Genomic DNA, 25368 nt, shown 5'->3' with positions numbered 1-25368 from the left:
TATAACAGAACCAATACTGGTAAAACAATCTTGAAGTAAAAATGTGCTGAAATGCATTCTGTTTTAGAGCTCACTAGAGATAAAACTTCTTTTGTGATACATAACATTTTTTTCCAATTTTTCTTAATATCAGTTTAAAGGAAAAAAATAAAGCAAATAAACAAAGCCACACCTGATACAGATGAGCTTAACCACAACCATTGAAATAAACTAAAAGTCAAGCTTGAAGGAATTTGTGACTTAGTGAGGAAATAAACTGTTTTAAAAGGTGGACTGGGAGTTTTTTATAATCACTGCTTTTATTTTTATTTTATTTTGTTTTTAATAGGATATTGCCTTTAAACAAAGCAGGTATATACCAGACATTCCCTGCATGTTTGCCAACATCTGTTAGGTGTGCATACCTGTAAATTTTTGTTTGTGCTTTAAATTCTTCAGAATGACCTACTGATAAATGTTCCATTTTAAAAGATTTTTTCCTACTCATGTAGAAAATGACATGCCTAAGCTTGCTAGGTTTAAAAAGTTTGTTGACCTGAAAGTTTATACTCATAAATTTCCCTTCCTTCTGTGAACTGATCTTGGATGCTACTTAAAACTGTATCCAAATAAGTGATATTTATTGTGGGCTGAAAGTTTATAATATAGTGCATGCTGGAGAATGGTAAGTCTAAACTGCAATTCTGATTTAGAGAAACAGTTCTCATCAGAAGTATTGCCCCAGCTTTTTGCTTGTTTTTTTCCTGTAATCTTTATATTTTGATATGATAGATATATGTTGGCCTCCTCTGGTTAATTTTGTCCTGTAATCTCTTGAAACTTCTTTCTTGCCCTTTGGTCAAAGCGTAAGAAGCTAATCTGCTCAACTTTTTAAAGTAGCATGAGGAGATCTTTCTACTTGTGGAAGGGATAGGAATGTAAGCAAGTTAACTTGAATTAGTTCTTCTGTGACTGGTGTAGGATGATACAGTTTTCATTAATCATGTGTGTGTTGTTGTGTGATGTAACACAGCTGGGCACAACAAGCTGGAGCGTGTCTTCCAAGAAATTTCAAAACAGCTTTCTTGAAAACTGCTGTGAAAGAAAGAGCACATTTTTGTAGCAAGACTGATTAATCAAAATAGGCCTTTCCTAACACAGAAACAAAAAGAATCCAATTAGATGTCAGTTCTGCAGCTCTGCTCATAATCACTGCCAAGATTCTGTGCAAAGTGTCTTGTTATAGAAGACTAATAATGCTATATTTAGGGTAGGGAACCAAGTATTTTCAAATATTTCTGCCTAAAGATGGTAACCTACATCTATATTTAGACATCTGGAGAACAGTTTTGGTCCACAGTCATACAGTTAATTAGCAATGGGATTCAGATCAACTGTAAATATCTACATTAGGGTGTGCAATGTGTTGACTCTTTTAAGTAGGTCTCCATGTGCTATAATGAGAAGTTAGACACCTACCTGGCAAATGAACTCCTTTCTTGGAGGTACACAGGTGTCAGAACCTGGGGCTATGTCCCACATACATTCCGTAGTTAGGTGTAAAGGCATGTACCTGTCTGTGTGAACAGCACAAAATAGCACTGCATGCTGAGTGGAAGTGTCGGAGTTACTTCTGTGTCAGAATCAATCTGGACACATTAGTGAATCTTTTTAATCAGGCTAATCTGCTTCTCAATGAGAAGTCATTTATAGATATTTTACATTGATTTGGCCAGAAAGTGACATTTGAAAAACCTAGACAATAAGTTGTTTATGGTGGTAGCATTCATGATCTCCTAGGTGCCTTCCAGATGTTCAAGAAAAAAAAAATCCTATGTAGAGAGATCAGTCTTTCAACAACAGTTATGGAAAAAAATAATTTGATTTTTAGACACATTTCAGGTTTTTTTAGAAATAACTCCATGAAATTGCAATCTGTGTCTGCCTGTTTCCCTGATTACCCGTACTTTCTGAACCGGTATCTATCCAAGGATACAGGCCTCAAAAATAAGTTTCCACAAATTTTGTGGATATAGACAGCTGTAATAAACTATATAAGTGCCCAATATAAGTGAAAAACTGATGTCACAGATTATTAGACACTGAACACTCTTGACTGAAGTCATTAATAATGCCTCAGCTACTGAGAAAGCTTCAAGCAGACTGTGCCTTCCAAGATACATTAGTCAATAATAATACAAAAATTTGCAGAAAATAAGCTTTAATTAGTTCCACTGCTCATGGATCTATGTGTTATTGTTAGCATGTTATCTTTGTAGACAGTGCAACAGAAACAGGTCTAGTGAACAGAATTAAGCACAGGAAGACTACCAGCCCTGTGGAGAAGCTCAAGGAGGACAAAACTCTTATGACCAGGAATATTAGTGGAACAAAGATGAGAAGGCCAGTGGATGTGCAAAACTATTTAGAGTTTTGAAAAAGTTTAAATTTCCTTTGGTGGCAGATGGAAAGGCAGAAGACAGAATTGTCAGTGAAATGACACTCCCAAAATCAGGGACAAGCAATCTGACTTCTGAGGCTCCTGAGAGTCTGGCAAGACATTAGATTTGCAAATACTGAAAGAATATACACACATTTAATGCAGGGGGGAGTTGTCTTTTTCTTTCCCTTCTCATATTCTTTAAGTAGAATAAATTAGAGACAACTAATAGCTCCTCAGCTTCTCTTGATCTGCTCCCAGGTTCACTTCACTGAGTGATAGATTCTGCATGCCTCTGGGAGGTCTCCATAAGAGAGAGGGAAAATGCAAACACCACCAGCATGTTTTGAGAATGCTACAGATTTTGCTCTGTGCATGTGAGATAAGCAGGTAGTTCTTGGTATAATTATTAATTACTCACAATTATCACCAGTTGTATTCATGGGACAGGATACACTTCTATGATAGACTAAGGTTATAATATATGTCCTTTCTAATGCCTTATAGCATCTTGTTAAATTATCCTCTATTTGTGATTCTTTACCTGCTTCTACTCAAGTATCTCTAAAGCTGCTTGTTAAGAGAATGCATTTTAACAGATGTCCTTGCACTCTGGGATGAATGCATTATGGATATAGAATTGTCTTCACACTTCTTACAATCACCTCTTTTCACCTCTTCACGCAGTGAACACCTCCAGCTTATTGTCACTGCACTTGATTGCAGCATAGGAGGTTTACAGGGTCAAAGCTAGTCTTGTATCTTTTGTTCTGTCATGCAAGGCTGGAGAGCTTTACTCATATTTTCAATTTTAACATGGCTTTTTTGTACTTTTGTAATTACTTCTATAATTATTAATAGGGTAAGTAAGTATTTTTCATACATTTGTGCGACAAATGTGTGAAACTGTATGTATTGTAGACACAGGTTTGTCTCTATAGTATATATTCAACCATATCCTTGTGAACATTTATGTTTATGTATGTATATGAAGGTGATCTCTGACAAAGTGTCAGTGGGATACAATAAATTGCCTTTGTCCTGTAACTTTTCCAGACTCACCCACCCGCAACCCACTAGTCTCTTTTGCCAGGATCTGTTCTACAATTCCAAACCTATATGTACATCAAAGAGACACAGTTAAAAAAAGGAAATAAATTGTCAGATAATTGTCTTGCAAAATTTTGGGCAAGGTTGAATTTTCACATATTAAATTAGTGTCTGCACTAATAGCAGCTTTTCTGTGTAAGCAAGTGTCACTATTATATGCCCTAGTTCAGGAAGATGACGCATTCATGTTTGATTTTAATCATGTGTGATCCCACTGAAAATGAGGGAAATTGTATATTCTTTCTGAAAGCCTATAAAAAGTGAAAGATTAAAATATATACTGTAAACAGTTGAACAAACTTGATAAACTTACCCTAGTGAGCACCCAGCACACCTGAAGGCATTGAAAGAGGAGACAGAATAAATAAGATGTTTTAAAATAATTTTGTCTTTTTCCTGTCCCAAACACTTGACATTTCCCATAATTTTGGTGGGTAGAGAGAGGCTTTAGACAGGCAAAAGAAATCTTAAATTCGGGTGTGTTTTAGCACCCAGGCTATTACTACATTTTAAGATAATCACACTGCACAAGTTAAGGATTTTATCTATATTACAGATCTGTTCTCAGAAGGCTTTACATTCCCCATTGCAGCCTTTGATAATTCAATTAGTCTCTCAAAAAGTTGGGAGTAGCTGATAAATTCACTTTAATGTTAAATCAAGTACCCCAGCAGGTTTCTCTTAATATGATCGCTTCTCAGGGAGCTTAGCTCTAGAGGTGATACCTCCCAAACACAACTTTCTGCAAGGAATATGTGGGCCTTCGGAGCAGATTAAAAGAACTGTCTGTACCAACGTAGCTTCTCACCATTAATAAAGTTACTTCAGATCATGACAGCGATCTCGTTCACTCAGATGGCTGTCCATCTAGTTTAATTTATTTTAATTGGCAGCCTTAGGTCCCTCCATGGAACAGATTCCATGAATATGATGAATGATCCCAGGAACAGAGAATGTCATTAAACAAGCTGAATTTAACCCTTCCCTTTAAACACTGTCTTTTGGGATTCCCAAATCCTATTGGCAGACACTGATTGCTGAATAATAAGTAGGAGGGGATTAGCTAGATCTGCATTGGCTGTGTCTTTGGAGAATGCTAACAATAACGCCAGTTCTGTTTGTCTACCTCTAGGAAATGAACAAAGAATATGTTAGACGCAAAAGATGAACAGCAGGATTTAGTGTGGTAAATAGATGCATGTCCCTGCAGAAATCAAATAGCAAAGCAGAGAGAAAAATCCTAACAAGAAAACGCTGCTTACTACTTACAAACAGTTGGCCTTAATAGGGAGATTGTCATTGACCTTCTGTACAAGATTACAGTTTTGCTAGAAGGAAGACTTGAATTTTAGAGGTATTCATCCATGTCATCAAAGACGCATGTTGTCATCATAGTTAGAGCAGACTAACTGTGACACTGAAAACTTATAGAAAATGCTGTATTTTCCTCTCCAAAGGTAGAAAATAAAAGGTGACAGAAATGTACATATCCCTTTTTGTGTGAAATGCTTTATTCTATATTTTTACTCCGCTCCTGCTCAAAGTCAAATAGGCAGTTATATTCAAGGATAACATTTGCTGATTGTTTCATAAAACAGATTCTCACAGTAAGCAAAATAAATATATTACTTTAGATACAACTTTTTCAAAGAAAAATTGCAAACAAATTAATTTCTAATGAATTAATCCTAGGAAACTTTAGGGAAGACATTTTGCATAAACATTTAGATTTAATATATGGTTTCTTCTCTTTTGGTTTTTTTTGACTTGAAAATCAGACTTACATAATAACTTCTTTTTATTCAGAGTGGTTAACCTATTAAAGAATTGCCCTTTATTTTCCCATGCCAGTTTTATATTTTTTCATATATTTTTTTAATTATGATTATTTTCTTTTTAATAGCCCTTAGCTTTTTTCTACCAAATAAAATAACGCTCTAAAACTGAAAATATCTACCCCAATATATGTTGTATCCCAATATATGATGTTGTGAATATTAGCCTTACTACTCTGTCCAGTACAGCTCTGAAATACTTCTTGAAGTAACGCAGGTGCAATGAACTGTGGATGAAAATGTTGAAGGCAGTTTGTAATATCAAGCTGCAATTGAATTTATTTGTTTATTATGCAGACCAGTAGGCTGTAGTGGCTAAATGTAGCTGTGGTAATATATCACAGGAACATCTGATAATGCAGATGCACTCTACACGATTACTGTCATTGGTTTTCCACTTGATTATGTTTAAAGAAAAATTAACTGCTAAATAAGTGTGTCAGCTTTTCAGAGGACTGTGACTGATGTTTTGTGAACAAAGTTGTTGACAGTTGTCATCCCAGTCTGAGTCTCTGAGAAATACCAGTTCAACATTGTTGAATCAAAAAGCATATGCCAAATTTAAACTGAGAATTTATTTAAAGAAGGAATATTTGGGCTGATGTTGAAAGCCACAGACTTCATGAATGGAAGAGCTCAGGCCTACTCAACCTTTAAAATAAGAATTTTGAGATCAGACTTATTTTCGAGAATGGAATCAGTGACTGGTGGGAGTTCCAGGTATGCCGCTCTACATCAATAAATTTTATTTTGTCCTTGGAAAGGAGAGAAATGACATACTATGATTTACTTTGGGGCATCTCAGATAACTTAAAGTCTAACTCCAAAATCCAAGGCTAGCAATTCTGTACTCTCAGGACAGGTAGGTAGGCATGAAAAATCTGGTACATAAATATGAGCTATGGTTCATGAAGCTCCCTTCCTTTTATTTTCTTAGTTAAGCAACAGCTAACTGTATGCTTTTGTAATATTTGCAGAAGATCTGTAGGTTTGAACTGTAAATGAAAGGGAAAATTGGAATTTACCATCTTTGCAAGGTATCCAGTACTCTGCTGTGTTTAGCATTCAGCTAGATCTGTGACCCAACAGAGCCCGGGCTGCAAAAGCAAGGTATGGCTGGACAGAAGAATTGACAGGAAGGACATTGGCTCTCATCTGCCTCTGAATCTAAATTCTAGCAGGAGCTAGGATGATGTTCTGGTCATAATTACGGTTCCAACTTGCTCTGTAGACAAACTGTAATTGATCAGCTGATCTGGATTTCTTTTCCTAGATTTCTGGAAATAAAATAAAAAAAAATAAAATAAAATAAAATAAAATAAAATAAAATAACTTAAAAAAAAAAAAAGGCCGCTTTGCACCATGTCAAACATCTTGCTTGTGTAAAGGTGGCAGCACCTATACATCAGCAAAGCCACTCATTATTACAGTTCTGACAAGAACTTAGTTGGCGCCAGAGCTGCAGCTGCAAGAAGGAAGTAGATCAGCTACAACTTGCCTCAGTGAAGAGCAGCAGATCCCAATGTGTTCCTTCAGGCATTCAAAATGCATTTTGACACAAATTTTAATTGTGTAAAAAAAGTAGTAGCTTGGTATAAGCATGGTAGCACAGCATTAGGGGAGAAGGAAAGTTGCTTTACTTTTGCAAGAAAATAGCTCAGTGGAAAAATACCAGGAATCTTGATCTGTCCAGATACTGTATGGATATTCTGTGGAAATCCTGGAAGTTATATGTGCATGTAATCACTAAGCTATTAGTTTGCAAGGGGACAATTTTCCTGCCAATGGGAGAACAATGTGCATAGGGAGAACATCTTGGAAAAGGGGACTCATGATGCTGAGTTACACACCTAAATCTCAGCTACATTAAATTAGGGAATATTGGACCCGTAGACTCAAAACAGTCTTCTGAGTGCTGAAAAGCTTAAGACTGCTAATAGGAGAAGCCGGACCGATGGGTATGTATCTCTAACACAGAGGCAGATAACCTCAGGACATCAACTCCATGCACATTCAATGAAGATAGGTAGGCCTACCTGGGAAGTGTTTTAGATCTGGAGCCTATCTCCGACATTCTGAGTGGTTCTCTGAATCCATCCTTCTCCATTGCCTCTAGAGACAGCATAAGAATTCTAGCCTAATTTTAATTGCCAGAAATTAGATTATGTGGCTATCTCTGTTTCTTGAATGAAATTATTCTGTCTGTTATAACTGCTGTTAGGCATCTGATGAAACTAATATTCAGCATCTGAGTCTACTTCCTGTGGGTTTTTTTCAGTCCCTTGATTGACAAGAACTCTTCCGTAAAGAGCAGATTAGATGGAAGCTCTCTCTGGTTTGCTTCCCTGTTGCATGATAATAAAGCTTAAACAGGAGATGTGAAAAAACTATGGCCTGTCTTCCTGCTCACTAGGATTTAGTGCACACGGTTGGAAGAAATCAGGCTCTTCAGAAGACCTCAGCTGTAGGAATACCTTTTCCCTAAATCCTAAATAGACTTAGGCAGGTACAGTTGCCTTAGGAAAGACTATGCTTTATGGTCTTGCTCAGAGAAATAAATCTTAGTAAAAGAAGCAGCTTGAGCATATTTCATTTTTACTGTCATGAATGATGTCAGATGTCAAATCATCAGCATTTTTTAACCATACTTTATAGGAAGAACACATTCCTGTGTGTTTTCCCAATTAGAAGCATTTTTATTTTATTTTACTTTGCTGGGGGGTTTTGAGGTGAACATTGACACAAAGGTTAAAATAACTTCAAAAAGCCTTCAATTTAGTATTAGTTCTATGCAGTTACCTCCATCTTTTAGAGTATTACTGTTCTGCATGGTCTGCCTAACCAAAGAACAAGATTTACTGTGCTCTTTGATGTTTTAAAAATATACTGAAATCTGAAATCAAGTGCTTTGTCTGCATCTTGACTTTTCTGGCAACAGTGAGCTGAACAGTGTACTAACATATAGAGTCCCCCTAATATCACCTAAAAAAAAAGGAAGAACATATCTTCAGAATCGATCCAGCTATGTTTGGCAAATGATTAAATGTTCTGAAATCTGATGTGGATAAAAGAGGGAAGATCAACAATCAAGAAAGGAAGAAAAAAAAAAGGGGGGGGGGCAATAGATGGAAAAAGGAATTCCAGCTAAAACAACCCCATTTGTTTAAGAGGCTGTACAAAATACCAAATGTCATGCTACGAAAAAAGCGTAATCTCTATTTAAAGTTAGTCAGAAGGCAGAGCTAAAATATTTTGCTCATAGCCATAGTGCAGAGCTCTTTGCATATCTTGTAATGCAAAATAATCCTACAAAAATCACATACATCCTTTCTTTTTTTTTTTTTTTTTCCTTTTGGGGGGGGTGTTTTGGTTTGGTTTTTGTTTTGGGGTTTTTTTGCATTAACCATTTAGGTTAGAGGTTTTTTACATAGTAATACTAGGGACAATTAAGTCTGTTTAGCACAGAGACAGATGCCAGATGTATGCATGTAACAGTTACAGAGGAAGCATATGCATAGTATCAACTCTACAAATAGTTGGGCTCCCTGGGCACTCGACAGTTTTGAAGCTAAGGGAGGGAATGTTTTTATGTTACAACATTTTCCCTTGGTGGTAGCAAATTAGCTGCCTTGTATCCATCTTCAGCTGGAACTGCAGAGAGTCACTTGAGAGTTTACAAGTAAGTTTAGAGCTCTGCTAAACTGTTTCTTAGATACCTGAGAAGTGGGATACATACCATGCATGTGTTGTAACAGGTGGACTTAAAAAAAAAAAAAAAGTTTGTTCTTTTTTTTCCCATAAGACAATTTTTTCTTACCTTAATTCCTTCCGGATTTTGTTCAAGGTCAGACTGAGCCTTGCTTTCAGATATGGTGCTTCACACACAATTTTTGTCTCCTTGGGAATTAAAGCAATTCTTTTTCTTAAAGAAAAACAAAGCAAAGCTACACTTTTATTGGGAAACCCAGAGGCTGTTTGTGAAAAAAACATGCAGTAGATATTGGGGCTCAGTTTTCTCTGCCTTCCATTATCTGTGATACTAAGAATTCAAGCTAATAATAACTGTACAGGTCTCTTGCCTTTTCTTTCCAATAGAACAAAAAGGCTGAGAGGACGGGGACCCATTAAAATCAAGTCATGGTGGAAAGCATCCATGAAACTCTAAATCAAGTAAATATTATAGTGATAAGTTCAGGTAAATGAAAAGGTCTCTTTAAATACGCTGAGAAAGTTGATCATGATCCATGTCTAGAATAGGTTTTACTGCATTTTATAGTATGTCTGCCCCATTTCTAGGAGTGTAGTATCTTCATCACCTCTACAGAGTAAAGATTTTCCTAAAGGAAGTCAATAGATTGACACTGACTGACATATTCTGAATCCTTCAGCAGCTTTAAAGGTAGCAGCTGCATCTTTTACTTGCTTTGCCAGAACAGTGTTTAACTTCTCTTATGCTTCGCTGTTGGATTTCCTTTGTAGGGTGTTCAGATAATTAAGCTGAGGGCACAGCTAAGAGAAATTACCCTGAGTGCATCTTACTTGGTGGTGATGTTTGTAACCAGCCTTTAAGTCTATCTCCAGGACTAAAATACACTTTTTATAAGAACATGGCTCAGATGAGGGGTTGCTAGGGACCAGAAAAATGGCTTCTAACAGTTAACAGCCTTTAAGAGTAAAGTTATTAGTGAAAACAATGAACACATAATGACAACAGCTTTGGAAATAGTTCCCAAATTACCAGCTTTTTCTTAAAATATGTTTTGTCACTTAGTGCTCTGATATCAATACAAAAGTTGAAGCTATAATGAATGCAAAGGTGACAAGTAAAAAGGTGACTCTCAGTTGAGCAGCTCAGCTGCTGCAAATAAAAGTAACTAGCAGGAGAGATTTTCTGTATTAGTGTTTTTAATACCTGTAATCTCCTTGATCCTTGAAATATAAGAAAGTGATCTGGAACTTGAGGTTTTGATGAAGGATCTGGGGAAAGGAAGATGTCAATATTCTGAAGTCATCTTCAGTAAGTGTCTTTCAGAAATTCATTTACAGTTCATGGAGAACCTGAAAATATGGTATTGAATCTGTTTACATGTACAATTCTTTTTGCCAAACTAGTTATATTTAGAGAGTCTGATTTGCAAAATGCATCCTTAATTATTCTTTCTGATTGATCTAATTGGAGCACGATTCAGGCAGAAGGCAAAGTAGGATAGCATTATGAAACTTAAATTCCTAAGAGAATGTGGGTGCTTCATAAATTGGCATAAGGGTAATCCCATTCTGCAAATCTCTTTTGAAGGCGGTAATAAAACACAACACCAGAGATCTGCTAAATAGTCTAGGGCACCATCTAATCAAACACTAATGAATATGTTACTTAGCATAGCATAGGGGAGACTCTATATGAAGCTCTTAAATAATTTATTTTTTCCGAAGAAGATATTTCTGTGTCTGTATGTCCAAGTGAGAGTTCCTTAAGATGCCTGGACAACTTCAGGGTTTTTCTGAGAGCAGCATCATGAAAAGCGTTCTTCCTCCTGTTCTGTCAGATGCATTATACTGCCCATGAAGTCCAAAGTATATGACCCGTATACAACATCAACCTTTTGAAGCAGAGAATGATACCCAGTGGGCTTTTCCATCTATCAGTGTAAAACAGACATGGTCTCATTATATCTGGTAAAGGAGATTTTGAATGTAAATCCAGGCATGCTGGCAGGAATGTGGAGCAAACTACTCTCTTTCACCGAAGTGGCCAGATTTTGAATGGTTCGGCATCCATATAGCCCTTAGTCATTTTTTGTGAGACTTTGTAAAGGAAAACAGATAGCATTTGAAAAGCTTTACTGCATTGATTCTGTTTTGGACAAAATCATGCTTCTGCACAGAACCTGACAGACTTCCATTCAAGAGAGTCTACCTATAGTCAGGATGTAAACAGAACCATCAAAAGGACATAGAAACAGATTTCTTCAGAAGCCTGTCATGTCTCTCTCCTCAGTGACACCCTCATCAGTCAATGTCTGTAAACAAGTTGTCAAATCCAAATTTGAGACAAGCTTACAAAGCAAAAAGCTTGGTGCCTTCTAATTAAAGATTTGTATACTGAGATAACTGGCAACCAGTGAGGAAGGCTCAGTGGTGTAATATATAGCTAATCATTGGTGGCTTGACGGTGTGACAGATGGGGATAGCTTCTTTAAATTATGGAGCTTTTATATTGGTATTTTCAGGAAATGTCAACAGCGTGATTATATTTTCATTAATGTTGTCTTTCCTTCCCATTCATTGCTTTCGTCAGTCATACCCACTTGTTACCTCTTGTCTCTAACTGCACAATCTATCAATATTTGTATAGGATGCCTCACAATGGGCCTGGCTAATGACTGGATTCCTAGACATTGCCACAGTACAATATACAGTGTTAGTATTTACTGAATATTTCAAATTAGATATGAAAATTATTGATCTTACAACTAGTTCGCAATAAAGTTAGTAAAAAAGAATGTGAATATCATGCAAATTCTGCAAATGATTATACAAATTCAGTTAGGTTTCAGATTTATGAGTCATTGCATTTTTGGGTGCCAGTACTGAAACAATCCCACTGTAAAATCTGTGGAACTGCCTTGATCAAGAGCAGGGAAAATATGTGATATTAAAAAAGTTCTTTCTACCAGATCCACAAGCCTGTTCTCTTCTGTTAATTGCTGCAATTTTGTTTCTCTTCTTTTCCAGGAAACAGCTTTTGGGCTCTGCAACAAAGATTTACTGTTTAAAACTATGAATTTGTCAGATTACTAAAGTTTCCCTGTAGCTTCGCAGCTAAGTACAGGGTTGGCATAGCTAACCCTTGTACGTTTCCTCCCTGCAGCCCTGGGCTAGGAAGAGGTTTTTACGGTGGGATGGGGAAGAGTCCAAAATATCTTTACATGACTGTCATATGGTCTTTTTACTGCAAATTAGAGTAGGTGCCAGTTTGACTTAGAGGCAAACATTGGAAACCAAAACTGGGTGTCTGTTCTCAGCCTCTCCTCTTTCTCCTCTGACAGGAAGAAATGAGACACCCTTTTTACTAGTCAGACATTTTCAGTTCACTGCCAACTATAAACTCCTGTGCTTGTACCTTTGAGAAGCATAGTGAAAAATTTCAAGGGCAGTGAGCTATGCCTGGGCCACAGATAGAAATTGTTTTTCTGCTGTGGAAGTTTTGACAGTGTTGTGAATTTTGGAAGCAGAGCCTATCCCTGTCTGTGACTCACAGGTCTGATTTGCCTCCAGAACAGCAAGGCAGAGGCCAAAGACCCATTGTTGGGATCTGTGGACCAGCCCGCTGTGAGGATGGAAAATTTTCAGGTAACAGAAATGTTTTCTTGCTCTTACACTGTCTTTAAATAAAAATATGTGATTGCCATTAAATCGTAAGCATGGATTTAAAGCATACTTCCATAAGAAAAATGTTAAATGTTCTGTAGTGCACCATGTAATCCTGAAATATTCCTCCAATATTTATGGTTTGGGACAAATGTGAACTAGAATTAAGTCCATACGCCCACCATCTTGTTATTGCTTTTGAAGTGCCTTATGCCATGGCAATATAAAAATATATATTCTCTTTATCCTGTGTCCAGACAACAAGAAAACAAACAAAAAACCCCAAACAAAAACTCAACAGCCAACAATGGGGAAACTGTGTAAGGGTTATAGACCTCAGAAGCTTGTAGTTATATCAGGAAAAGACCATGAGATCCAAGAGGTTTAAAAAAGTGGCAGTCCATTCTCATTTTACTGCCAGTCATTTTGCTAATCTGAGCTCCATAATTGCTTTGCCTAACTGAAAGGAGCCTTTAAACAGACAAGCCAATATAAATACTCAGATTGGAGACAGCTCTGTTTAATAACAGCAAGCATGTGTATAGAAGTATTTGTTTACCTCTGCTCATTTATGTCAAAATCAATTGTAATTAAACAGGAATCCAACCACAGAAGTAGTACTTTAGCTGATTGTTCTCATCAGAAGTGTCATATAGCCCCAGTGTTTAGGACATGTCAATGCAGCCCATTAGTTTTCTCCTGTAATAAATACCTACTTATAGTCTTTTCATCTTTTCAGTTCTTTAGTAAAGGCAATTGCCTGGCTCAAATAAAAAAGTAAGACACCATTTCATATAAATTCTGGGAGTTTTTCTGGTCATATTACAGGAATTACTGAAGTTCTGAAAGGCAGAGTTATTTATATTCTCTATTAGACATTAGATACCATTTATTGTCCATCTGTTTACACATACGTACAGAAAATAGAGATCTTCCGTATCTATTCAAGGTATTAAAATATATAAAACATACCTTATTTTATTAGTCTAAAGCAAGTACTGGTGTGTTATTTTACATAGTGTGTGGTTAGACCAGAGAAATGTAAGCTACAGAGGATTTTACACCTTGTTTCATTATTGAGTGAATTCTAGATGGAAATTATTTTCAAAAATGAACACAAATTCACAACACCAAGGGTGAAATGAATCTATCTCCTAGGGAAATCAGTGTAACTCCATGCATGCATCGAAGGCAGATCTTTTCCTTTGTAATGTGAAACAAGGGTCAGAAAACATGTGCATTACTGTTTGCTCCATAATGCCATGAAGAATAGAGCATTTCAAGAGTGAAGGTAGAACTTACAGCAGTGTGAAACTCCATGCTTCAAAAAGAAGACATACATTTTGGAACGGGTCCTCCAATGTATTTTTTATTTAGAGCTGTTAGTTGATAGCCATTCCAGTCAACTGAGTCAGCCAGTGAGCCATCCTTGACAATTAATGAGTTTTTTTAGCTTCCATATTTATAGAAAAGAATAAAAAGAAAGTCAATTAGAAGGAGATGTTTATGCGATAGTAAAACCTACACATCACCTGTTGAAAAAGAAAAAAAGAATAAATAAGAAAGATATCTGAAAGATAGACTAACATTTCCTAGGACAATGAAAAATAACAAAAGCTACTGACATTTTAAAATATTCAGTGTTATTAGTGTATTTATGTAGCCATATTCTTATTTAGCCTTCATTAATGAACATATAGTCATACAAAGCTACATTTTTTTATATTTTGTGAGTAAAAAGGTCTTAGAAATGAATGCACTTGAATGACCATTTACCAGGTCAAATCTTATAACTTATAATGATCTGAACTCTGTCTGCCTTGTTTAACTTCAGAAACGATTTGATAACATCATTTACAAGTTTTGAGAGGAATAGGATTGTGTAGGTCTAGGTCTAGGTCTAGGTTCAGGCTTGTGTATAGAGGAAATCAGATTTTAAATATATGAGTGTATACATATATTTACATACATATAAACATATATATAAAAGCATATATGTATATGTGCATATACATACATTTAAAGTCTGATTTCCCCTATACACAAGCCTGGACATTTACTATTACATTATATGGAGTACTTTGATACAGAGTATAGTGTTCTTCATCTTATAAACACAGTACATGAAATATTTCTTGAAAATGTTTGTATGCTGATGTCTTATGTACATGGATTTTTTACTTTTCATTTGCTTTTCTGCTCTGTGTGTGTATGTGTAATTGAAATAATTAGGGTTCAATTAAATGAGAAAAAGTATTTATTAACTCAGTTTGGCTACATTGAGTCACTGTTAAAAAAAAATTCTTGAGTTTATTCTTTGTTATCATTATGCAAATTTCATATAATTAGTGAGTCAAACTAAGATATCTCAGTTATAGCCATTGAAAGGAGCCAGCTGTCTAAAGCATTAATTAATTAACTTTATAGTACAATATATTTAGGGTGAAATCAGTACCCATATTTAATTCTGTTCACAGTATTTATGAGGAAAGCATAGGAAATTAAAGATAGCACAATAAAAGTATCTTTTGCTTTAAGTTTGCTACAGAAGACAGATGTTAAATATAGCTCCTCTGGTAATATAGAATAAAATACATAAGATATGTCTTGTGTTGCGCCAAAGTACATACCTTGCATTGCATTTTATATGTTGGCAACATAACTTTCATCCTACACCATCTTAAATTTCTATCCGGTATACATTTCCTATCATCTAGGTGACTTGTTTCAAGATAGCTTGTTTCCTTTTCTTTCTACGGCTAATAATTTAGCAGTTCTATTTTAGTGTATTTTCTCCCCTAAGTGCACAAAGCACTTCTGACTGTTTACCCTTAAAGCTCCAGAGAGTTAGGAAAACCCCTAGGCTCCTTCTGTTTATTGTACACACTTGCACTGTTAAGGGTTTATTTTCAACAGGAGGGAGACAAGTATAGAGATAAAGACTGATGGTGCATATCACTCTACCAGCACATCTTGCTGTACAGCACAGTGTATGACCTATTTTACATATATATATTTATATATTTACCTTTAAATTGGTTCTATTTTCTCGTATGTACTAATTTGGTCCTTGGTGGTGATAGTTCACTTCATGTTTATAGTTTCTCCTGCTAGTACAAAAGTGCCTGTTCGATTTTCTTCACTGTCTGCTAGCTGTAGCAGTCAAAATTACGGGCTAATGGCAAGACAAGCAGCTTATAATGTATGATAATCAATACTCAAAATCCATTTCCTATGATGTGACATAAAAGAGTGAAGTGAAAAGACACAGATTTTCAAGACTAGAGCACCAAAGCTCATGCAATGCGGGTGGTTTTCACTTCAAGGTCATTCAGTATTTGTTTCTTCTTCTTTTTTGGCTTCATATTTAATTCAGTCACTGCTAGAATGCCCAGGGAGCAGAAATGGAAAGTTAGTCAATACTGTGAGTATGAATGCAAGTATAAAAACTGTTTTAGCAAATGCAGGAAATGAGAAGGGGAAGGAAGACATGGCGTGCAATATATAATGTATATATGCTATATGATATATATCTCTTTTACTTAGAGATTGCCAGCAAACTTTGTATTTTTATTGGCAGTAATGAATAATGTAAATACCGTGTAAGAGTTATCCTCATACTCAGTGTATGTGTACGCACATGCATAAGAGCTAAAAATTCAAAATCTTAGAACGTAACTTGGTTATAACAAAATTAACCTAATCAGTCTTGAAAATCTCAAACATAGTTTTTGGCACAGTATTGAATACCTATTGTAGTTAATTTATTTCCAGTGGCTGAGAACTTCTCTGACCTTTACCTTTCATCTAAATTTTGTTCATTTCAATCTCTGTTCAGGGAATAATTTTGATCTTTTTTTTTAAACGAATACAGTTCAGTCAAGTTTTAGAATAAGAGACAGTGTCAAAATAGAGTTTCCCAGTTGTATATTTCATATACATAAGTTATTAATGTAGATAGCAGAGAACTGTATATAAATATATGAACATTTATTTAATGTATGTTAAGATAATAGGACACAGAACTACTACCTGAAAGGTAGGAAGAATTTTCCTTCTACAGGTGCTCTTTTTGTGGTTTAATGAAATAGGCTGTACTGTACTGAAATCTTCCCAACTGTGTTCACTGATGGTCTCCCAGTACACTCTGAGCTCTTGATACATTAAATATGGTTAGAAAGTTTTAGTGCTACTTTTTTTCTGTGAGAAAGAAAGAAGCAAAGAGGAGTCCTGTTTTGATAGAATGATTGAAAAGAGAGAGAACAGCAGAGAGAAGTGTCGGTCCATTGATTGTGCAGTTCTGAGCATTTTACGGTAGCTAACATGCAGCATGTCTTTATTTTCATCTTTTGTTAAAAAGAGACTAAAATTATTTACAAAAATTCATACAAAGGATAGTTAAATTTACAAAATAAAACAGTTAATTGGAAAGCTGATTAATTGCTTAGGGAAACCTTCAAAAGTGCTAGAAAACTTCTACTCAGCATTATCATGAATTTCATATAAACGAAAAATAGTTTTAGATATGGTTAGAGAAAATCCTAAACAAAACACCTATTATTTCTCCTTACTGTATAGGTCCACTTTCAAAGCTAGAGGCTGAGCTTGCCACAAATCTACTTTGTAGGATTAGGAGAAAGAGAAAAAGAACAAAATTAATTAAAAGCAAGCATTTGCAAAATCTGAAGTTCTAGAATTAACATTGGAAAGGTTGGCTTGGGGCATTTGTTTGTTTGTTTATTTCTGTTGGATTTCTGTGATAAAACGCAATCAAACCTGGCTAGTATTAACTATTGCCCATCCCATGCTGAAGCCTGGAACCTTCCGCTCCAATGCTCTTGCCCCATGTGCCTTTTAAAATATATTGATTTGGTTTGTTTTGTGGAATTTTATGTTCTTTTTCTGAGAGAGAGAGCATAGCAGTTTCATTTGGCTGTTTTAAGCAGCAGCTGTTTGATGCTGTAGAAGCTCTGGAAAACTAGATACAGTGAACTTTAGTGGAGATGAACTTACAATTTTTGTACAATTTTGTATTATTTTGAACTTTTTTTGGGGGGGTGAAATGAAGTGTATAGCAATGTCCTTTATTTGTATGACTCCCTTTTCATTAAGCAATTATAACCACATATGTTGTCTCTATGGTTATGCATACCAATGCCATCTCATTCAAGTGAAGAAAAATCAAACACCACAAAATTAAATCTCTTCCTTAAACTCTTCTCAGTTCTGTCACTATGTTACAGTCCCAGGGTTGGGGTTGTCTTTTGCTCTTGCTTTTCATTATGATAATTCTAATTTTTATTGTACATGAAAACCAGCATGCAGCTTACTTTTCCTTGCAGGTCATAGAATCATAGAATGGTTTGGGTTGGAAGGGACTTTGAAAGATCACCTAGTTCCAACCCCCCTGCCATGGGCAGGGACACCTTCCACTAGACCAGGTTGCTCAAAGCCCCATCCAGCCTGGCCTTGAACAATTCCAATGATGGGGCATCCAAACTTCTCTGGGCAACTTGTTCCAGTGCCTCACCACCCTCACAGTAAAGAATTTCTTCCTCATGTACAATCTAAATCTACCCTCTTTCAGTTCATGCAGTCGAGGATACAATTGGCTTCCTGCGCTGCAAGTGCACATTGCTGGCTCATATCCAATTTTTCATCCACAAGTATCCCCAAGTCCTTCTCCACAGGGCTGCTCTCAATACCTTCATCCCACAGCCTGTATTGATACTGGTGATTTCCATGACCCAGGTGTAGGACCTTGCACTTGGCCTTGTTGAACTTCATGAGGTTCACCATGAATTCATGGACTCATTCCTCAAGCCTGTCAAGGATGTTCTAGATGGCATCCCTCCCCTCTAGCGAATCAACTGCACCACTCAGCTTGGTGTGATCTGCAAACTTGCACTCAATCCCACTGTCTGTGTCATTGATGCTGATATTAAACAATGTTGGTCCCAGTGTGGACCCTTGAGGGACACCACCCATTAGTGGTTTCACTCAACCAGTAAAATTTTCAAGTAATTTTCAAGTAAATTATCTCACCCCGATTTAACTGATCATTGTGACACAACACAATTTTATTTAAATTTAAGTCACATTTATTCATGTCTTTTTAGAAATGTGAACAGTCAAAGCTGTTTACATATTGGATTCTCATAGATCACCTTTGGTGTTTCTTCTGTGTCAGGTTTCTGCAGCCCAACTGTCCATAAATCTGGTGGTGGTTTTCTAAGATTACCAGGAATTTATTTTCTAATTTAGAAAGATGATGATCACTTAAATTTTCCCTGTCTTTGGGTCAACAAATTTGTTCTGCTTTTCTGAAGACCGGTTGTGCATGTCTCTGTGTGTGTGTGTTTCATCCTTACATTTCAAGGTATACTCATAGTTTTTTGTCTACCTGGAATTCCAGGCATTTTGTAAATAATAAATTCCTCAAATAAAATAAAAAGTTGAACCCATCTTCCCATTTTGTGGAAGAAAATGCTTAATAGCTAAAGACCAGTGTACAGCTGATAGAAACCTAGAGATGATAAAAGGATTTATTCTATCAGTATTGACTAGAGAGTATTGAGAAGAAGAAGAAAAAGAAAGCAACTTGGATCAGAGTTGTGTTTTTCTAAAAACACATTTAAGGGGTATTTCTGGAATTTTCCCAATCCCTGACATTGGTTCAGAGTCGTGTACAATTATAAAATTGTACCCAATGGTGGCCCAAACATATTTTATTAGTGTAAAATGACAGACGAGCTAAGGCTTTTAAAGCAGAAAGTTTTCTTTGAATGATAGAACAGGAAGTATCAAAATTTATGTTCTAAAAATGTAGTGAATAAAAGATCTTATTTAGCTATATTCTTTGAAAGAAATAAGAATATAGAAATCCTATCTGAAAACATTATCAGTTCAAATAGTGTGTCACAGTTTGTCATTCTTTCAAATTATATGTATTGAGCAAATCCATTTTCACTTACTTGCACCAAAACAAAAAAGGGGAAAACTGATTACATGATCCATACTCATGTCTAATAAAATTGCAATATGCACTTTTTGACAAGCTTGTATTTAATGCATACTGATGGAAAATTCTAGTTCTCTGTTCTCAGCAGGAAAGTAGGCTTTTTAAGAAAACCTTTTTATTTTGTGACTGTCACACAACATAATTATAAACGAAATGGAGGTGACAAAAATGAAAAGCCAGCTTGCTGATTTTTATGAAGTGTTTGTATTTCCAGAAAGGCAGTCATTGCTCAGTTATTTGATTTGAAAAATTAATCCTGATAATGCCTTTTGAGTTCCTTAAGTACTGTTCACTCTTTTCTAGGATGAGTTTTACAGAACAAAGCCTAACATTTCTACAGCAGATTAGTTTACAGATGAAGCTCAATTCCACTGAGAATGATTCTCTAATGACCCCTTTATACTTCCATTGGGCTGTGTGAATGCTTTAATATGTAGAGAACAGTTAAATAAATCTATTGTCTCAACTAACAGGTTTATGCAATCCTTCTGAAATATTTTAATTATAGCTTCTTCTTTTTCTCCATAATTAAGAAACCAGATGTCAAGTAAGCCCATCACGTGTTGATCATAGCCTATCCATTAGTTTAAAGCAATCCACTTATAATTAGAGTTTTTTCTCTTTCTCCTTTGTTTTACAGAGCAAGAAGAATGTGTTAACTGCACAGATGAATGCAGAGTGCTTGGTCATTCTGACAGGTGTTGGATGCCACAGTTCCCTGCAGCCAGTCAGGCTGAGAATGCAGATTATCGCACAAATCTCTTTGTACCCACAGTTGAAGCTAATGTTGAGACTGAGACATACGAAACTGTGAATCCCACTGGGAAAAAGACTTTTTGTACATTTGGGAAAGACAAGAGAGAGCACACTATTCTCATTGCCAATGTTAAACCTTACTTAAAAGCCAAACGTGCCCTGAGTCCTCTGCTTCAGGAGGTTCCCTCAGCATCGAGCAGCCCAACCAAGACATGCATTGAGCCTTGCACCTCAACAAAAGGACCACTGGATGGTTGTGAAGTGAAATCAGGAGCCTTGGCTGAACCGAGCAGCCAGTACTTGTCAACTGACAGTCAGTACCTATCGCCTAGTAAACAGTCGAAAGACGCTCCCTTCATTGCATCAGATCAGATGGCTAGGGCCTTTGCAGATGTGCATTCCCGAGTGAGCCGAGACTCGAGTGAGATGGACTCTGTGCTGGAGCAGTTAGACCGTTCAGCCCGGGATCTAGGCAGGGAGTCGGTGGATGCCGAGGAAGTTGTGAGAGAAATAGACAAGCTCTTACAGGACTGTCGGGGAAGCGACCCTGTGGCCGTCAGAAAGTGAGGGGCCAAATAAGGACAGGCTGGCAGTTACGTTCCTCTTCTGCTGATTAAAAGTAAATACATAAGTAAATCCCCTGGTTGTAACAGATTTACAGGAATGAAGGAAGACCAATGCTGCTTTAAGGCTTTTAGTGAACATCTGAAGTGCCCACAAGTATGTTCTTTTCACTGCTCTTTCTTTTTGACAGATAACACTGGTTTCATTTTGACCAAACTTTCATTAGGACAGAGTCAAGTACACTAAGAACAAAACGAAAGAAGGAAAGACGGTGCCATTTTGACAATCTGATAGGAAGGTGTGAGAAAGGTGGAATGGAAATACGTCTGATACTTTAAGACTGTCCTGAATAGCTGATGCTGACTTTACTGTTTACGTATAAACCCCAAGAAAAACAGGGTTGAATAATTCTGATCTGTGGTGGATTTCCAGCAGTCACCGCAGGCTTCTACTGAAAGTCCTAAAAGAGTTCTTGTAGTAGTCCAAGCGACACCAAACATTAACATTCATTTGTGGTAAACATTTATGTACAAAGTTATCTGCCACAAATATGAAAAAAAAAAAAAAGAACAAGAAAACAAAAAAACCCATTCCAGATCATTATTCAACAAAACATATCCTGATCATTAATAAAACACTTCATGTCATATTAAGGTTAAATGTAAAATGATAGAGTCCATCTTGTTCTGCACACACATAAGCTAATTCACTTGATAAAAAAGAAAAAAAAGATTTTAATATCTATTTAGCATTTTAGTGTCCAACAAAATTATAAATAGTTAGTGGTAAGTTTTAAAAAAACTGAAATAAAATAAAGTTTGAAAAAAAAATAGTTACCTTTAAGGGTAATACACAAAAGAAATTAACATTACTAACACTTTTTTATTCATTTGTGGACACTAAAATAGCTCAGGAAAGTGAAAATGTCTTGGACATCCACAAAAATCACATGATCATTTAAATGTGCAAATGTAAGAAGATTCAGTGTGTTTACATCAAATGACATATTTTTATTGATTTATTGCAGATTCAGTGCATATGAGCCAAATTGTTGAGTGTATAAGAGCTATATTGTGTATTTTATTAAATTAATATATAGTTGTGTTGCAAAAATATTTGGGCTTATATTGTAAATGGCAAGTGTTGCCTCGGTAGCTGTCGAACTCTATGAGTTTTGTTTTTTCCTGCTTCCTTTTCCCCATGGATTGTGGGAAGCAGCGCCTCAGAGCAAAGTCTCTTGTTTAATGTATGGTCTACGAAGTACTGCAGTACATAATCTGTTCAAAATGTGTTTGAGTGAGCTGATGGAGCTAACTGAACGGCCTACAAATACATCCATCAGTCATGGTTATGTGCAAGTCCTTGTAGAAGCTTCTATTGCAAACCCATGTTTAATAACAAAAATTACACTCGAACCAACATCTGGAACCTCCTTGGGTTTTTTTTCCAAACACATGCAGCCAGCCTGTTTAATGTAGGATATTTGATTGACTTCTTAAGAGATGCCACCATTTTCAAAGTTTTGCTCTTAAGTTCATAGAGCTGAAAAACATGTCAGTGCCAATGTGGCATGGGCACTATTTTATCTGATTCTTTAGAATGTGCAATTGCTTACTGCAGTTCTAGATATACACTGCTTATTTTGGGGGATGGTTTTAGTTTGGTTTTCATTTGTTCTGAAAAGTCTTTGCAGAATAACTTGGGATATACCTTCTACTTTTTATTATTTTTTCTAAGGGTGTTTTTATTGCATTTGAAAAATCCAAAATTGCCTTCAGATGAAAGATAAAAACCAACCCACATTCAAAATGAACTTGCACAGAACAAGAAGAAGCAGAAGAATAAAATGTTTAGCTCAGGATTTGTCCCTTATATACTTCAGATACTCTGTTGGAAGTACCACTACGGCGCATTGTTTAAAAATGGTGTATCGGGTTTATTACATTTAATCTGTATTATATAAACATATATAAAAGAGGTTGGCAATCTCAAATCCCACAAAGTCACAGTTTTCAACAGTTCAAGAAAGGAAGTTGACCCAACAGCCTGTTTTGATGTTGGGATTGCTATTAAATGGTGATTTTAGCTAGTCAGTCCTACAATGAATTGTCTTTGGGAGACAACCATTGACAGTTTGTTTTTAGCAACTCCTGTTAAAAAAGTCTACAACTACATGTAAAAGAAAGGATCTTGTACATGTTTTATCAAGCTACTCTCCATGTTTTGGACAATTTATGTATCTAAAATGTGGTGTTGTCTGTGTTATATAATTTTTTTTTTTTTGGCCAGGAGACCCGAGGTTGGTTTTGCTTGATAGCTTGATAGCTTGAAATTCCATAGTGGAGAGGATTTCCTATTGTTTGATCAGTCTCTTATACGTATTTCAGTGGTGCCCATCACTTCAGTGTCTGTGCACCAAGTCTTTAGCTCTGCCAGTGAGATCCATTATTCAGCAAAATCTAAGCCAGTATGTAAATGCAGTCAAGTGATGGAGATTTGTGTATTTTATAAATGATTTTAACACTGAGTAACCAATTGTACAATTCATTGTATGTTTCTGAAGACATAAAACCACAACATTCTGAGAAAGGGCTGTGCCAATGTAAGAGGAATTTACCTTAAGGCTCTCTGTCACTAGTGATTTACTAGCTTTAGCTGTTTAACACATTATCTGTATTTAGTAGTGATTATTTATTTACCACTCTGAGGTAATTCAGAATTCATGACTCACAGCTTTATAGAAGAGTTTAGGAAATCTTGCTTTTATTTAATTTGGCTGACAACTGCCTTGTGTTGTAGATCTCTGGCATACTGCTTTCAGTAAGGATATCCCAGATTAAAAAATCTGTTTCACAATTTAGAATGGATACATAATGAACCAATAAACCAGCAGAGCTTATGCAATGTGCATTTAGCTGGTTCAGTCAAAATGAACATGATTGTGTGTGAAGGAAGTACTTCACACAAAAGAATTTTAAAAGTATTTTTTCTCCATGGTGTCTCTACTATCACCACTGGAGAAAGAGGCAGCAATGAAAGATAAAGTTTATGATTTATTTCTCTCATTCCTTACACACATGTTTTACAAGACTGAAAGAAAATATCTGCCACATGATTATAAAGAGAATGGCAGAGTTAAGGGAGGCAAGTTAAGTAACTAATAAATTGTACTGTACACTGTGAATAGCAAATAAGGCATTCTATATCTTTTTTTATTAATGAAAGCCAGCAACTGGGAGTTCCTTAAACAATTGGCCAATCAAATCAGGACTCAATATCAGAACTTTTTTTCTGGTTTTCTTCTTGGCATATTTATCAGGAAAAAGATTCTCCTGAACTGTGATTTGCCACTTGAGAATATAGGTTTCCCAGTCCAAGTTACCCCTAGAAGTCAAACATTGCTCATAGTAGAGCAAGATACATCATTCAAGCAAACTTTTAAGCTGCTTGTTGTTCAATGGAAGGGAAATTGCTGAGGTCAAGAAGGAGTCTGAAGCCTAGCATAATATACGCTCACTCATTATTGTTTAATTACTTTCTTTTGACATCAGGCAGTGATTATTATTGCATTAATTCAAATGGGAGTTTTGGCTATCAAGATTTGTTGATTTGAAGTGTAATTGAATGAAACCTGATTAAGGTTTTGACTTCTCTGGCCCGATTGTGATACAGGTTGGCATTCGCATTTATCAGCCCCTGCCTCCCCATATGGCTCAAAGTTGCACCAATGACTGGTGAATGACACAAAAACCAAACAAAAGCAGCATACATTGTATGGATTATCTCAACCGCTATTGTTTAATGGCTGTGTTTAATGTGACCTATCTGGAAAATGAGGACTACGAATAAAAAGCAATTACTAATAGTGGTGTTGCCTGCTTTTGCATTCATTAACACAGAAGAAATGTGTTAAACACTGCATACCACAGGGAGCCTGATGGTAATTACTTTGGAAAAGCAACTTGTGGCAATGCGGCTGTTACAGCTAGTTATCAGTTTGCCAAAAAAATGACAGTTCCTGCTTCATTTATTAGAAATGTGTAACCGTTTTCTCTCAACAGGAAGGTGGTGAAGAGTTTTCGTCAAGCTGGGTAGGTTTATCTTTTAAGCAGCTGATGTGCTGAATCCCTACAGGCTGTTATTTGCTCATAGAAACATGGAGCTGAATAAAGGATAGTTTGGTTTCGTACACTGGTGTGAGTTCACCAAAAGCATTATAAATAAGGGTATAAGTTCTCAAAGACTGTCAGCCCAACATGAAAAATCAAAACACTGCTTGAGTATACAAGTGG

General features: G+C 36.1%; 1 protein-coding gene across 5 annotated transcripts in view; it reads left to right on the top strand.

The window, feature by feature from the left end:
• Nucleotides 1-24941, top strand: part of PCDH17 (protocadherin 17) — a 91880-nt gene extending 66939 nt beyond the window's left edge. For 3 of the 5 annotated variants that reach the window (XM_052786026.1, XM_052786024.1, XM_052786025.1), the window contains exons 5-6: nt 12643-12717; nt 20397-24941. In XM_052786026.1, the coding sequence (XP_052641986.1) occupies nt 12643-12717; nt 20397-21079 (758 nt within the window). In that variant the 3' untranslated portion in view covers nt 21080-24941. Of the gene's footprint in view, nt 1-12625; nt 12718-20396 lie in introns of all 5 variants that reach the window. The other 2 variants (XM_052786029.1, XM_052786027.1) reach the window with 2 other exon arrangements.
• Nucleotides 24942-25368: the final 427 nt, after the last annotated feature.

Source organism: Harpia harpyja, chromosome 4 (assembly GCF_026419915.1).
Source record: "Harpia harpyja isolate bHarHar1 chromosome 4, bHarHar1 primary haplotype, whole genome shotgun sequence".
Classification (NCBI taxonomy): Eukaryota; Metazoa; Chordata; class Aves; order Accipitriformes; family Accipitridae; genus Harpia; species Harpia harpyja.
This window is presented reverse-complemented; position numbering and strand designations above follow the sequence as displayed.